This window comes from Aulonocara stuartgranti (genome assembly GCF_965226115.1).
Source record: "Aulonocara stuartgranti genome assembly, chromosome: 5".
NCBI classification, from domain to species: domain Eukaryota; kingdom Metazoa; phylum Chordata; class Actinopteri; order Cichliformes; family Cichlidae; genus Aulonocara; species Aulonocara stuartgranti.
In genome coordinates, this window is record NC_138943.1 from 15,338,349 (window position 1) to 15,355,185 (window position 16,837).

Genomic DNA, 16,837 nt, shown 5'->3' on the forward strand with positions numbered 1-16,837 from the left:
TGAACCTTTTACCTGTTGGTTTCTGGCTGAAAAGAACATCGATCTCATTCTCAACCCAAAGGAAAGAGCCTTGGGACTCATCTGTTAAGGTGTTAACTTAAGGAGTTTAATCATCATTACAACAATGGCGATTGTCTGCCCAAAAAGATTTGGGTCAGATGAAAGCACAAGGGGCGCCGAGCCAGCTCAAACTCCTTAAACAAATAGGTTTCCGGGAGTCAACATTGTAAAAACGGGGCAAAATAAACAATACCAAAATTTTACGTCATAAATCAAGAATGCCCACAATTACGTGTAACAGTTTGTGTTGCCTCTAATGGAATCGTTTTCATTAAGTCATTTACTTATGGCTTTGATTTTTGTAGTCGTGGTGCTCCATAAAAGCAATCATGAAAATGAAGGCATATATAATATATATATATGTGATGGCTATATAATACAATCAGACTAACGTGGCACCATGTCAAGCTTATGTTAATGTTCATTTGCTCTTCCATTCAAATAAAACACTTTCCCATCTCGTTGAAGGTCAAAGGCTGAATGATGCGTACAATTTCATACACAAGTCCTGCCGTGACCTAAATTTGAACTAGCAAAAAAAGAAAAGAAAAATGTCGCGCTGGCTTTCTATAGTTGCTCACGATAACAAGAATATAATTTATGTAAAGGTTAAAATGTAATTCATCACACACACACACACCTTGACTCTCATTCAACAAGCTTATTTTGCATTCTGCCAAGCACTCTGAGCTTGATAAAACATGCACCGCCTAATCCTATATCTTCAGTGATTGTCGCCATAATTCATGACAGGGAAAATGAGCCTCGTGGAGGAGATAGCCTACTTTTGAATTTGTTTTTTCCTCGCCTCAGAAAAAGACAATCTTGAATGTAACCCACATTTTAAAAAAATAATAATAAAAAAAAAAAGAGCAGAGAAACACACCAAGTGTGCACAAAGGAAATACATATGGTCTGTTGACACACAACACTAAGCAGCACAAAAAAAAAGCCCCATTGTTTCCATTCTCCACAGGGCAACACTGACAGACAGTTCAGCTGTAAGTAAAGCCGACACGGTATCACGTCGAGGCAAGATTTTTATTTATTTTTTTTAAAGGGGAAAGAGGACACGGCGACGGAAGGACACAGGACATTTATTGATATAGCCAAGTCCTCCAGTGCAGCAGTAGATGTCCTTCGGTGAGAGTGCGTTATTGCCTGGACATTAATCACTATTGTCATGAAGCACAAGAAATAAGTACACGAGTTTCCCCGGCAGCATTTTCCCCCCTTTCTTTTAAACCCGCCTGGTCCGTTCCAGTGCGCGTGTGTGTATGCGTGCATATGTGTATGCGCGTGCATCGTCGGGTGTTGCTAGGACAAATGAAATGATTTGGAGTGAAGTGGCCGTGAGTCATTCTAAATGATTAAAATGCTACTGTGACCAGCTCCGAGTATCTTGGCTGAAAGAGTGAGGGAAGTCAACCATACACGCACCAAGTAATGAAGTGATGACTGATTGCCTTGATTAACATAAGTTACACAAATAAACAGTTTAATCACCATTAATATCAAATTACAGTAATTATCTTATAAAATAAACACTCTTCCCAGAACGTTGAGCTCATATTGAAATTCTCCACTTCAATATTAATTCCTGCAATTTCAGGCAGGGCAATCTCACCCTCAATGTCAATGGAAGCCAGTGAGCTCAAATACACAAGGCCTTTCCGCTGTGTTTTTACACCAGATCAGTCTCTGCCAGACAGAAAATGTTGGGGGGGGGGGAGATGCCTATATTTATAAGAAACAATTAAATTCATACTTAATGACGCTTCTCTTTTCTTATTAATTTTCCTCCGGTTTTTGTGGGAGGAGAAGGAACGCTGCAGTCACACTTCCAATTAAAGGAGTGGAAGTAATAAATAGAAGTAAAACAGTCACAAATTGTCTCCAGCCACATCAATTTTAAATGAGCTGCAAATGTGTCTTCAATACGCCTGTAAAACAAAAGGAAATCCCAAAGCAACTGACAACAATATTGGAAATGCAGTTGCTAAGAACAGAGTGCTCGATGATGCTCCATTTCTGAAACTTACATTAAGCACTACAGAGACATAAAAGAGCCGTGGCACAACTGCAAATCGATGAAGCTGTATCGAGTGGACAAGAGTTGGCCTTGGCACTCAGATCTACAGTCAGACACTTTATTAGGTAAACCTTTCTAGAAACGGGTTGCACGCCCTTTTGCCTTCAGAACTGCCTCAATTCTTCATGGCACAGATTCAACGATGTGCTTGGAAACATTCCTCGGAGATTTTGGCCCACATTCATGTGATAGCATCACAGAGTTGCTGCACATTTGTCGGCTGCACATTCACGATGCAAATCTCCTGCTTCACCACATCCCAAAGGTGCTCTATTGGATTCGGATCTGGTGACTGTGGAGGCCATTAGAATACAGTGAACTCATTGTCATGTTCAAGAAACTAGTCTGAGACAATACCGGCTTTGTTACATGGCGTGCTAGAAGCAGCCATCACAAGATGGGCATAAAAGGATGGACATTGTCACCAATACAACTTAGGTAGGGCTGTGCTATTTAAATGATGCTCAGCTGGTACTAAAGTGGCCAAAGTGTGCCAGAAAAATATCCCTCACAGCACCAGAAGCTTGAACCGTTGATACAAATCCATAACGGTTCAGGTTTTTATGCTGTTTAGATTAAATTCTGACTCTACACATTTAAATGTTGCAGCACTAACAGACCTGTCAGACCCATTCCTCTATTCTTCACTGTTGTAACACATCCTTCCTGCCCTTAGCTGACCGGGACAGCACCCAGTGTGGTCTTCTGCTGGTGTAGCCCAACTACATCAAGATTCGATTTGCTGTGCATTCAGAGATGCTCTGCAGTGTGGCAATTCTCCTCTGAGTTTTAGCTAACTAACATCAAACAATGGTATACCAAGTCGTGACTAAAGGATTTCTTTTTCAAAAAACAGCAAATGTATATGGCACTTGTTAAACAGAGCAATGAAGACGGTGAACTAAAAACAGTGTTATTTAAAGGGTTAGCGAATTTGGTCCAGTTGAAATAATGATCTGCTACCTGGTGGCTATCATATTTATATTAGCCTGAGAAAAACACAGGATGAGGATTAATACAGTCTCAACGAAAGTACACATGGATTCCTGATTGACAGAGACAATTAATGAAAGAATAAAATGAAAAATTCAGACAAGAAAACTAAGATGACCCCATTCACAACACAAGGTTAGTCATTAATACGATGCTGCATGGTTTGGATTACTTGCTATATAAAAGTTCTGATCCTAAGCTTAATGTCATCTTAATTTGGCGAGAGAGTGATTCTTTCCTAAAGATTAAAAGGAAAACGTGTGCGCATGGGACACTGAGAGAACACAGGCTGTGGTGTACACCCTGTGTTTTTAAAAAATTTAGCTTAAAGACATGCTGCGCATGAAGAGTGCTAATAAAAAGCTGTAGAGGCTGAGAATGACAACTGAGTAGTTTTAGAGGGCTCGTGTCTACTCAAAACACAAGAGACAAAGCACTGCAGCACACTTTAAAAAAAAAAAAAATCCAACATTAAAAAGCCTCCTCCAACTCAGAAGCAGCTTGGACCCAGAAACGAGGTCAATAAGTCATCACTTAATGAGCAGATTCCACAGATTGACAGCTGGTAGTTAATCAACAATAACGTCCCTAAAAAAGGCAGAGAAGAGAAACACCCCAGCAACCAGGAACGCAGATAATGCGGGCTTTGAAACCCACATTATCTTTTTATTAAACAAACCAGTTTACTTAATAAACCATAAGTAAGGAAACACATTCAACATGTTTGATTAAACAATGTGTAGGGGGGGAGCTCTAAATGTAAACATGTCTTTTGCTTGCTCGTTCTTTGAGAAGAAGCAAAGCTTTTCTGCTTCAGAATGCACACAGTGTGTTAGTGCTGGTACTTTTCCACAGGAGAAAGCACACTTTAACATAAAAATGTTGGTAATCTGTGAGCACTGATAGTTTAGACAGCCAGTATTTGCAAACCTTCTACAATCTCAGAGTGATTGCAGTCAGTCCAAGTGAGATGGCAACTGTTTGTAGAAATATCGTCTCCTTTCAGGCGACCTGGTCGACCAGCTTGCAATCAAAAGTGGTTGTGAGTGTGCAACATCAACAAACTCTGGACAACCATTATAGTCCTCACAATTTTCAAGTGGTCAGAGAACGGGAAATATTTTTAACTTAATACAATCACCATCCAACCATTTATTATTTTTATTTTTACTTTTTTTGTAGATGCAACAAGGATGCTGTCCTCCTAGTTTTACTCATAGGACTGAGTCATTAGCTTCCTCTGAATAGCTTTGTCAAGATTAGCGTGTCCAGTGTTGGATGGGGTTTTTTTTGGATTGAGCCAATTTAACATAAACCTAGTTACATGTGTGCATCAGGACAGGGTCACCCCAGCTTAAAATGCACAAGCACCAGGTGGTGATTAAACACTTCAGCATGACTGCTCAGCATATAGTTATGGTAATGAGCCTGGAGTACCTTACAAAAAAAAAAAAACATGGTTGAAATAGTTTTCATGCCAGTCCTTGGTGTGGGCTTTTTTTTTTTTTGTTTGTTTGTTTGTTTTTTTGGTACAAGGACAAAACCTCTTTGGTGGGTGCTCGTATGTTTTTGTTGTTGCTGTTTTCCTATGCAGGAAAAACCCTGGATAATCTTAGGCCTGTTTGGTGCTTCTCTGGCACTGACAGCTACAGCGCTTGTCACTGTGGTTATTCTTCACTAGCTCAGTTGGCCTCTCCCTACCGGCCCTCTCCCTGCCTACACTTTCATAACCAGTGTGAGCACACTGACACAATGACACACGAAACAGTGCATTTAGCTGTTACTGTGTTCAAAAGATGAAGCGGTCAATAGCCATTTAAGTTTAAAAGGAAAAAAAAAGGTGTACAATAAGAAGTAGAACGAGAGAGAGAGAGAGAGGAGGATGTAGAAATCGAAAGGGAGGCCTGACTTATAAAATTTGGGGGTTTATAAAACTGACCGGGTGCAGGGGCTGGCAGCAAGACACCCCTGAGCCACTGAAGAAGAAAATAATCACAAGTGGTAGCAAAGTAGTTGCGAAGCAGTGTGCAAGTGGAATGCCATGTGTCTATACATACTGCCTGTCCATTGCAGGCAACTCTAAATTTTTAACAATGAGCTGACACACTCTCGTGAGGTGAAACGGGAAGCAAGAAGTACATCCTCTCACACTGAGCTGAAACACACCATGGACTCCACACTGCCATTTTGCTCTTGTCTTCACTTTCTTCTCTTATAAATCTGAGGAGTTTCAGTTTCAAAGGGAGGGATTCAAATGCACTACTATGCAGGCTCACGGGACCAGCTGCCAAAACATGGAACCAAAAACCTCAGGCTACAACTGCACCTTTACATAAAATCTCACTTTTAAATGGCTCAAAACACCGAGCTCCACCCAATCCCTCTCAATGGTTACTAAAGTACACGCTTCGTTTTATATGCATCTAAATGTAACAATTTATATAATAGAAAATGACCAATTTTGCCCGCCAGTGCTTGTGGCACCGAAACCTAGCCCAGAGATTAAAGTGCTTCGCAAATATCAAGTCCTGAGTCACTGTCAGTCTTTACATCAGTGAAAAATTAGACCAATTAGGACAGCACATAAGGCTGACTAACCACACTGCACCAAATGAAATCACGCGCAGGGGCGACTCACTGAAAGTTGGCAGCACCAGTGCTAGGACGGGGAAAGTTCATCTTGCGCCCTGATTGGATTTTCAGCATTTCTTGGAATTATTTTCACATATGAGAATATGATGGAGTGCCTTTCAATTTCATTTCACAATGACTATTCCAGGCGCACAGAAAACGTATGTCTGGTATTTTCAGTACATGACCAAACGCTTCTAGAATAGAAAACAGAACAGAACCGAAATAGAACAGAGAACAGGCACAAGATCTGTGTGTGCAATATTAGCACTAAAACTGAAAAGTATATATAATATATTCATGCATAAGAAATGTTCATCTTAAAACTGACACGATTCCTCAAATGTTTGTGAAAGTCAGTCTCATTTGTCCTCACATCCCTTTAAAGTAACAGCTTCTTTTAAAAAAAAAGTAAATGTCCTTTAAATGTCCTGCATTTAACATAATTGTCCTATTACTCCAACTGTGCTGCCGCATAAACAAAACTGACTCTTAATAGCAAGTACAAATTCTACATGAAACTGTGGAATAATAAAAAGGTAGCTCATTTCACAGGTAAATGAGGAACATTTTTCACAGATGATCAGTTAGAGGTTACACGCTGGGGTGCTTTCTGCACACCACAATGGTTGCCGGTTGCTAAGTTGGCTCCCTCGTAGTTCAAACAATCACGGTTCAAATACTTTTACCAACAATACTGCGTTCTTGTTTTAAGGCCCCCCCCCCAAAAACTCTAATTAGAATGACAGATAAGCTAGTCATTAAATTTAAAAGCAATAAGCAAAGGATGAGCATCACTAGCAAAGGGATAAACAGCGAGTTATCTGCACACTGCACACAAGTGAAAAGTGATTACAGTTGCAATGTTTCCCCATCGGAGCATTTAGTGGGTGGCACAGGCAGCTGGTGGAGAGACAACAGATAACACTGCGCTGAGCCCATCAAAGATTGAGAATGAGCATATGTTACTGATGCTATTTAAAAACCACGAGAGTCCGTTTTGAGACGCAGTGTCAGTACTGTACATATTGAACCAGCTAGCCAGAAAAAAAAATATTAAAAATACCGAGGACCTTGATGATAATGATGCTGTTGCCAGCTTCAGTGATGTCCAGACAGCTGGCATCCTGCTGGCCCAGCGGTATATCAGGACCTCATTAATTAGATTAATAATTTGTTTGCTCGGTACTATTCTATTTGCAGCAGGCAACAATGATGTTATTTGAAAAGGGTCATTTTTACAATTCAATACCTTTGAAAACATCCATTAAGCCGCACATGGTTATTTTTTAAATCTTTTAAAAGGTCCTTTCTCTGGTCATGCAACACAGAGCACCTGTATAAAAAAGCCCAAAGCCGACTGTACTTCCTCAGGAGGCTGAGGTCTTTTAACATCTGCAGGAAGCTCCTGAGGATGTTTTACCAGTCGGTGGTTGCTGGAGTACTTTTCTATGCTGTGGTGTGCTGGGGGAGCAGCACAGCAAAGAGGGACTCATCCAGGCTGGAGAAACTGATCAGGAGGGCTAGCTCTGTGGTCGGCATGAAGCTGGACACTCTGGTGACAGTGGCAGAGAAAAGGACATTAAAGAAACTGCTGGACATTATGGACAATGCTGGGCATCCTCTGCACACGGCCATAAACAACCAGAAGAGTCTGTTCAGTGACAGGTTGCTTCTCCCCAAGACAAGAACTAACAGACTTAAAAACTCCTTTGTCCCACACGCCATCAAACTGTTTAACTCCTCTCTGGAGGGGAGAGGGAGGGGAAACAGGAGGACAAAGGAGGGGGGAACAACTAAGCTGTAGTGCCTCTGCACCTCACTGTACAATACCTTGTGCAATACTTTTTGTAAATAGTCAACAGTGCAATAGACTCAATACTTGAAATGTGCAATTCACTTGTATTTTTATTTTTTTATTCCTATTTATTCTATTTATCCCCTTTGTATATTTTATTTATATTTGTCTCTGTATATATATATATATATATATATATATATATATATATATATATATATATATATATATATATATATATATATATATATATATATATATATATATATATGTGTGTGTGTGTGTGTGTGTGTGTGTGTGTATATATAACAGTTCTGTAACTGTAACTTCGGTCGTTGCTGTGCTTTTTTTGGAAGTCGAATTTCCCAGAGGAACCCACCCGAGGGATTAATAAAGTTCTATCTTATCTTATCTTATCTTTCTCCTCTCCCCCCCTGTGTAACCAATTATTCCACAGCTGCATCGCAAGGCTGTATTACACACATATTTAAGTGAATTTCTATAATTACCAGTGAGCAATTCCTATGATGGATGCAGAGGTGCAAGTCCAACCACACACCATACAGTTTCTTTTTTTAAAAACACAATAGTAAATAATCTTCTTATAAGTCTTTATATACACCGTTTTACTGAAGAGAATTACATTTTGGGTGGAGGTGGAATCATGGTGCTTGCATTAGTGAGAAAAGACATGCATAACTGCCTTTGTATCCAAAGAAGAAAAAAACCCGCATAGGTTATCATGAAAATAAATCGGCCCTGACAGCCATTTGTTTAAATCTTGTATCCTTTTTTTTTTTTAAGCAAATAGTTTCTCTTAACCTTTTAAAATTCATACTTTCACGTTAACTTCGGCAGTAACGTCTTTGTAAACCAGCCTAAGAATAGCAGAAGAACACAGATGAGAGAAACTGGAGGCCTTATCCTCCCCCAACTTCAGGTGGTTTCTCAGTAAGCCGGTGCGGTCTTAATGCCGTCTTTTGAAACAACAGTGTTGTCACGACACAGGAACTGATATTCAAAGCCATTTGTAAAACCACGGGGCTGACGATGGCAAAGGACTTTTGAATTTCAATGAATGATATATACATAAAGATGTAGAGGCCGGTGAGTAAGGGAGAGGAGGTGGGACCGTGTGGACACTATGGTGTATGTGTCAACTCCCTGTTGGAGGGAGAAGAGAGGAAGAAAGTGCAGCTGGTACCGGTGTATGGCTATTGCCAAAACACAAGAAACCGTTTTAACTATTTAGAAATGATGTATCCTGATGGCATTCCATATTCAAGACACTGAAAATTGGGGCCTTTTTAGCCTACTACTTAATAAAACAGCTAACTGAGCACATGAGGATATGGAAGTGTGGAACTGAAGGATCTTGGGGCAAGAGAGAGGAACCATTCTCAAGTGTTACATCACTGCTACTTTTCTATAGAGGGTGATTGGTGCCACAGGAGCGGATCCATTAAACAGTTACAGACACTAATATGCTTGTACAGCGAAGCCATTTCCATGCACGCACAGCAGCTTTGACCTTTGACATCGCCAAGGGAGCCGAATGCAAATGTCCAAATCATTAAATGGTTTTTACCCTGCCAGTTTAAAGAATTTCCATAAATCGTTGGTTGTCATGTGTCCTGCCTCAAGTATGCTCTATCCTTGACAAAAATCAAACTGTGCATTTTCCACTACTGGGAATAAATCTGATGTAGAGAACGTCCTTTTGAGTGTTACATATATTTAAAAGTTCACACCTGTCCCTGATTTTTCCACATTTTCTGGAGGACATATGTGTAAACAGCTTAAGTATTACAGCACAGATGATGGTGGAATCTATAAAAAAATGTGTCTGTTTATGGGTTTTTAAATCTCTGAATAGCTGTTTACGAACCACATCTGTAAAGACAGAACAGGGATGTCACCAGAACCGATACTTACAACATCTTTCAATAATTCTGAAAAGGCAACGCTACTCATTGGTTTTGTTTTGGGGTTGTTTTTTTTACGTAACGTAGGTACCAAGGCTGCAATTCTTCTGGAACTGATGGGGGCAGAATCCACCTACAACTGTTCTAACCCATTGTTTCATACTGAAGAAGAAGGAGACACCCCCAGCCCAACAAGCACACCAAAAACCACCTGTGAAAGATGGCAACTAGTGTGCTCTACCTCTAGCTAGTTTGCTGATAAGAAAGGCAGTATCCATGGTTGTGTAGCGATCCTGAAATGTTCGAGGCTGATGGCATTGCCGTTGTGAAATCTGCCACATTTCATAAGACTGAACTGTTTGCAATGGCTAACATTAAAGAAATGCTTAAGCTAATGTAACTATTGTTGTAACTCATTGTGATGCTACTAGGCTACCCAGCAACGATCCTTAAATTTCAGTCTGTATCCCATCAAATAAAATATAATGTAAATATTTTTAAAATAAACAGTCTTTGACCACCATCTTATTGATTTGAAATGATTTTAAAATAAAGGAGTTAATATTTAATGACAAGGGATATTCATTTTGTTTGTCTCTTTTTTTTGTCCATGGTATCAAATTGGGCAATGAGAATCATATAACTCCACTAGCACTAAAAACTACATTTCGGATATATGACACCTAGTACTGTGTCTTTAAATACCTTTAAGTATGGGAATAAAAGGGTAACAATGCTCACAATATCATACAGTAGAAAAATTATCCAATTATCCTCATGATGAAAGCTGAGTAACTGAAGAAAAAAAAAAAACATTTGAAAGGGGAAAAAAGGGGAATGGTGTTCATTTATGTGGTTAGTCATTCAATACTATTGTGTTAACCTTATTAACATGCCAATTAGCCGATTCGTTTGCCCCGCTAGCTGCCACTATCTGGTGAATTTCGTTCACTTTACATTTATCCACTTGTTAATGCACTAACAACAGAAGTGATGAAGAAGAGACGCTCATAAATCAAATTGCCAGGAAACTGAAATGTTGGTGTCAGCTTACAGATGCATTCGTTGTCCAATACCTACTTCTAGTCCAATCCGTTCATTTATGAGCAGCTGTCTTGGCATATGTTGGCTTACAGGTGCCAAACAATTGCAATGCACCACTCCCAGAGATACAGCTGTTGTTAAGAAACATATTTTCATGTTGCAGTTTGACCACTGAAAAATCTGATTTTAGTTAACCCCCTACCCATCACAATTTAATGGAGCGTAATAAAAAATTAAAACATAAGACGTGTTTAAAACTTACATCAGCTGTTTTAACTGTAAAATCCACGTCACTCTTGGCCTGGTATACAATACAGATATCATCCTTACCCTATCAATAAATCTGAGGGGCCATGAAGCACAAAGGGAAAAAAAACCTTCAATATCTTAAAGTGTGTCATTCCACTGATTGTTTTGATCCATCTTAAAGGGGATATAAATCAAAAGCTAATCACAATCCCTTTGACATTTGACCTCAAACCCAGCATTAGCCTTCACTCCGGCCTCCTCTGTGATTCCTGAATCTAAATGAAGTCCAACCTCCCCCCAACCACAAAGAGCACTTCGAGTGGGAAAACAACATTTAAAAAAGGGACACAGGCTTCACCACAAGACCCAGTGTTGCACCACACTCAGCAACCTATGACATTTTGTCATTTTTCCCACATTTAATAAAACATACTGAACGGGTGGCTGAAACAGCTGTGGCAACGGATACAACCCCTTAAACGCTTAAAAACGTCAATATTTAGTCATCCCTGTCTCTTTTCCTTTTGTTTTTGCACAGGACAAGCAGCCTACAGTCCAGACCTGCATTCGTACTCCAGTGGCATTAATCGCCTCTCATACATGCACATCCATCCACGAACCAACAGCGCTAACTATCGTCCTCATCCTCGCCTCTACCTACGCACATGACAGCGAGGAAAAGCACATAATATACCGCCACATAAACTAAAAGCACAACTACTGTGCGTCTGTAAAATAACTTATTAACCCCGCGATAAAACTGCAGGGCACCCGGATAAATCAATCTTCGTAACCCAACGTTAGAAGGGGGGAAAAAACACCAACGTGGAAACACCGGGCATAAAGTATAGCCACAGGAGTGCCTCCAGGAATGTTATTGTGCATTTCCATACATTCATATACCCCGAATCGCTCTGTGCGACTAGCCAGCTAACGAGGGAGAAGGGTCAAACGGCAGCTCGGAGACTAGAACCGGCTCTGCTTGAGTGTTCAGTGTGGCGTTAACGCAGGGATACTTTGCGCCATAGTCTCGCTGCTTAATCAATAACATGCACACAAATCACGCAGGCTAAACGTCTCGGCGGCTGGACGTTGAACTCGGCTCGGCCCTGAAACCGTTAAGCTGAACCCTTCATCTCCACAAGCAAAACCTTTATCCGTTTACCCTTGAAAATATAAGGGGAGGGGGTAAAAAAAGAAAAGGGGGAGCTAAACTAACACTGTAGCGCGAGGCACCGGAGGAGTTGGGCTGAATAAAAATGATAGCTAACGCGTGTGTTTGCGAGTACTTACCAGGCTGACAGTCTTTGTGTTTGGGCAAGGTTAAAAACATTAAGGATAAAATCCACCAGTAACTCGGTTCCCGTATTCTCCGCATGTTAGTCTACTCATCGAGAGCAGCAAGAAGGCAACGGGTGACAAAGTTTGTCTTTTTCTTCTTCTTTAAAAAAAAGAGAACAACCAGAGAAAGCGAGAGAGAGACAGAAATCACTCACACGCACACCACCTAAGCTAAAACGAAGTTGGCACAGTGGCCACGAAGGCAGAGCATCAAAGTAATGGTTGGCGGTCAGGACACAGTCACTGCTTTTTCTTCCTCCCCCCTTTTTTCCTTTTTTAAAAAGACAAAATTTTTCGCCTCCGGTCTGAGCACAGGCTGCTCTTAGCTTCGAGGAATACAACGTTACGCACGCTATGGCTGTGCAAAAACAGTTCAAAATCTGTTGTTGGACTCCTCCGTGTGTGCAGCTGCGGGCTTCCAGATAGCGACATTCCCGAAGTGTAGCGAGGTCAATCGGCGATCAATCGCGGTATTTAACTACAGGAGGAAGAAGCAAGGGGGGAGAGAAAAAAAAGTGATCGAATAATATTGACTACATGCGGTCATTATTAAGTGATTATCCGCGGCGTCAGCGAGACGAAGCCCGAAGCAGAAAAGTGGTGCTGGAAATGTCCCATTCTTCCATCCAGGAAGTAGACTAGCGGTCAGGCGTGCACGGATATGTGGCTACTGGTCTGGTCCCATCCTACCGGACAGGCTGCGTGTGTGCAAAAGAGAGCGAGAGAGGGAGAGGGAGTCTGCACGGGGCGGGAGCTGAGAAGGGAGAGGAGAAGACGCGGGGGGGAGGCGGTTCTTGGATTTGCTGAATGCAAAATGACTTCTAACGGACCCAGAAGCTGGTTTCTGTCTAGGGTGGCTGTGATAAGAAAGACTTCAGAAATCGAGAGCTTATGTCCACCATCCACGCGACACTCCACTGCCTCTTATTAAAAAAAAAAACAAACGTGTTTCATCAAAACATGTTGCATCAAACAGAAATGTTGTTAGATATCTATCTGAAGCGCGGAGGCGGAAAACATAATAGCCAACCGGCTAATTCCACTGATTGCACCCCACCAATGCTGTCCTCTCGCAGTTTCGTTGCTTCCTCTCAGGTCCTATTATTAAAATGACCCCTCTGTGGCCGCGCAGTGAGGGCCCCCTTGCCTCCTGCTGGCAGAACTGTGAATGGAATACTTTAGCAGCAATCATCACCTGGAATATCCTCTTGTGCAAGTGTGTACTGATTGGAGAATTATGCATCCACTGGTGATACTCCCTTAGGTAAATGTGTAGTCAGTGGTGTTCTTGCAGAACTATCCAGCTGGACATTTAATTTGAGGAATCTGATTAAATTTCTCATTTAATTACCCAGTTCTCTGCAGGGCCATTGAGGACAGTCACAAGGGCCCTTTGCTTTTAATGTGGGCCATCTGCTTCCTCTCCAAAATGCCTACCTTTTCAAAGCCCCCACAGCCTCCTGGGCATCCTCGCATGATCCTCCAGGCTGCACTACCTCCACGTGAACAGCAAAACACCATCGTGGTTGACAGTTACTCCAGACCCTACTGTATTCTCACTGATCAGGTGCAGTTAACCTGAACAGAAGTTTACGATTAAATTTTTTTTCCTCCCCTTTCTTGTTCTGGCACATCACGCAACAGTTCCCTTGCCTCTTTGGTTTTCTCATGCAATCTCCAAAAAAAAAAAAACCTTCTGCAATAGATCCAGCACACTGACCCTTATGTGAAGAGGTCAATCTTCTTAAACCAAAAGAACATCACACAGTATACTAAATAAGGATGATGCTAACTGTGGCTCACATTAGTGTGAATGTATAAACGTCAAGCCATCCATCCTCTTAACAGCTTATCCAGTTCAGGGTCTTGGATAGGACGTGGGGCAGAGGATAGGTTGCCAGCCTATCAAAGGGCTAACACAGAGATATATAGAGAAAATTCATGCTCACATTCACACTTACAGCCCAACCTAGCATGCACGTCCTTTACCCAGAGGGTATACCCTGGGAGAACATGCTTACTCCACAAAGAGAGGCCCCAGCCAACCAGAAACCCTGAACCCACAACCTTTTCCACTAACCACTGCATCACCACATCCACATTAATCATCTAATTATGCTGCAATCATGGGTCAAGCTCCATGTTTCAGACATTCATCAACATTTTATTGGTAAGGTGAGTTTTCTCAGTTGAATACAGGTGGAACAGATGCAATCAATCAATCAGTACATGTACTGCATCTGCAGTGGGAGGGGGGGTTGTTTGTTGGTTTGTTTTTTGTTGTTTTTTTTTTAAATATACTGTTCTGACAATTTACTTTCCATGTAATGGGTATATGCAAACTCAATCAGAAATCAGTGCACAAACAGCAATCAGTTCAAATTTAATTAATTGACACCATAAAATTAAAATGCTATGATCACATTCATGGTCATGATCTTACCAATAAGTCTCCTCAAAGCCAAAGCTTTGATGTCCTTGATTTTCTTTCCAAAACGTTGCCTTGCAGCTGTTTTGAAATCAATCATGACATGATTCAGGCTTGTGGATTTAATAAAAAGGATCTAAGTGTGTGTATTTGTGTGGGTGTGTGTGTATGTGCGTGCTTCTTTTTCTTTTTTTCAATCAATAGCATTCAAATAATAGTAAAACAAAGCAGATGGGTGACATGCTCTTTGCAATAAATCCTGACTTGAGAGTATTAAAAACAAAATGAGATCTTCATCAGACGAGTGTTTGTACTTGTAATTTTGCAGTCGCATCTCAGCCCCTGTTGAAACTCAATTTTCTCCTGAACAGCAGCACTTATTGGCCTCCCTACATGCAGTGCACTGTGGGCTTCTGAAACATGTAAATTAGGGGAACAGGCAATACATTCAAATCAATAATACACCATTAAGGTGCATTTGTGATATCCAACCCCAAAGTCTGAAAAATGCCCCAGGGTAATACTGCACTAACTCAGTCGAGAGATGGCTTTTTTCCTCTTCTTCTTTTTTGTTGATATACTTGCAAACATATAAAAGCATAGTCACGACCAACCTAGTTTTTAAAAAAAGAGTCATAGGCGGGTTTTTTTCAATCCTAAAACATCATCCTGAGCATCATACAAAGGCCTTGATATATCAAAGGAGCGCAAGTCTTACCGGTTTTCTTGTAGTTCATGAGACATTTTTAATGTTTGCTATGACATTTGACATTCTAATCTTGTTCCCCCTTTGGGAGTTTAGACCCTAAAGGCACCCTAACACGTTCTCTGGCAGTTAAACTGCACCCTGGATTTAAAGAAAGAGGAAAAGGACAGAAAAGCTGAGCTATAGGTGAGTGTGATACCAGCATTGTCCCACAGGCATCTCCTTCCCTGTCACCCTTAAGTGGTTCGAGAATCACACTTGTATTATTTTTTCAAACATATTTCACATGTTGACAGTTGCTACATAATGTACGACCGTGCGCATCAATTATGTAATGCAATTCAGGCTATGAACATATATAATTTATTTCATTCTCTTTCTCCTACATTATTTAATCAAAAGCTATTTTTACAATTATTACTCTCCCCAAATAGTTTTATCTTTTGTTGGTCTGTTCTTTAGTTCCCCCCTCATCGGTATGTCATGTTGCTGCGCTCGAATTCACGGCGCATTAATGCTGCAGGAGGGTGTCACGGGTGTCTGTCAGCCTGGGCAGGACACCCTTAAAAAGGGTAGCACTCAAAAACTGCAAAGAGGGGGTTCAAAGGAGTTCACAAGGTTGCTTCTAGCAAGCCAATAACAGCTTTTTCCCTCTAAAATGCCTTAAAGCTAAAATGTCAAAAAGAGTGAGAAAGGGAAAGTCACAATTAATGTAAAATAATGTGAGCTTCTTGTCGGTTTGAATTAGCGGCGAATAACTTGGAGGAACATGCATTTTAAAATGTAGGTTAAGTTATATTTGCATTTGAACAACACTATAAAATGATCCTCATCTTGTTGTGACTGAGCTGCTTTTGAAGCTGATTTTCAGAGACAATAACAGGCTTGGAATCAGAAGGGAAAAAAACCAATATGACTGCAACTATCTTTTAATTCAAAGATTAAAGGACCAAATCTGTGTTTTGAATGTTGTACCAGTTTTCTGGAGCCACATTTATTTTAGACTACTGCCAACAGTCTCTTTTGCTGCTTTCTTGGCAGCCACTCTTTCCATTTAATGTCTGCGTGACATGACAGACAACTTAATCCATTACAAAGAACATCATGTCCGATTTTATTTTTGTCAAAGTCATGTTACGCTGTGTTGAAATGTATTTGAAAAGTCTGCCTTTGTCATGCATTCATGTGCTGCGGGATGCCAGTTGCCAAACAGATCCGCGTTCATGATTTATTCTGATAAAAAGCTGTGAACACAATCAATTAGCAAATATGTCCCAACTGCAAAAGAAAAATATGAAGTAGGTACTTTTCCTGCAGCCCAGCTAAGCCCTGGATTTTAAATATGTTCACGGTTTTGCTTAATGTAGCGACTTAAAGTTGAGTTTTACTTTTGCAATTGTGCACGAAAACAAAGTTCCCCCAGAGGACAGAAGGGTCTTAATAGTGACAACACTCAAACAAACAGGAGCAGAGAACAGATGGGAACCTTTGAAGTATAAACTTGTGTAAACAGGAAAGTACTTCTCCAATGATATGATGTGCCACTACTACCCCCTGAATTGATTACTCA

At 40.8% G+C, this 16,837-nt stretch overlaps 1 protein-coding gene across 1 annotated transcript in view; it reads right to left on the reverse strand.

The window, feature by feature from the left end:
- Positions 1 to 13,224, reverse strand: part of LOC309706580 (receptor-type tyrosine-protein phosphatase gamma-like) — a 113,950-nt gene extending 100,726 nt beyond the window's left edge. The window contains exon 1 of the mRNA XM_082533240.1: positions 12,086 to 13,224. Within this exon, the coding sequence (XP_082389366.1) occupies positions 12,086 to 12,170 (85 nt within the window). The 5' untranslated portion in view covers positions 12,171 to 13,224. The remainder of the gene's footprint in view (positions 1 to 12,085) is intronic.
- Between the last annotated feature and the right edge of the window lie 3,613 nt (positions 13,225 to 16,837).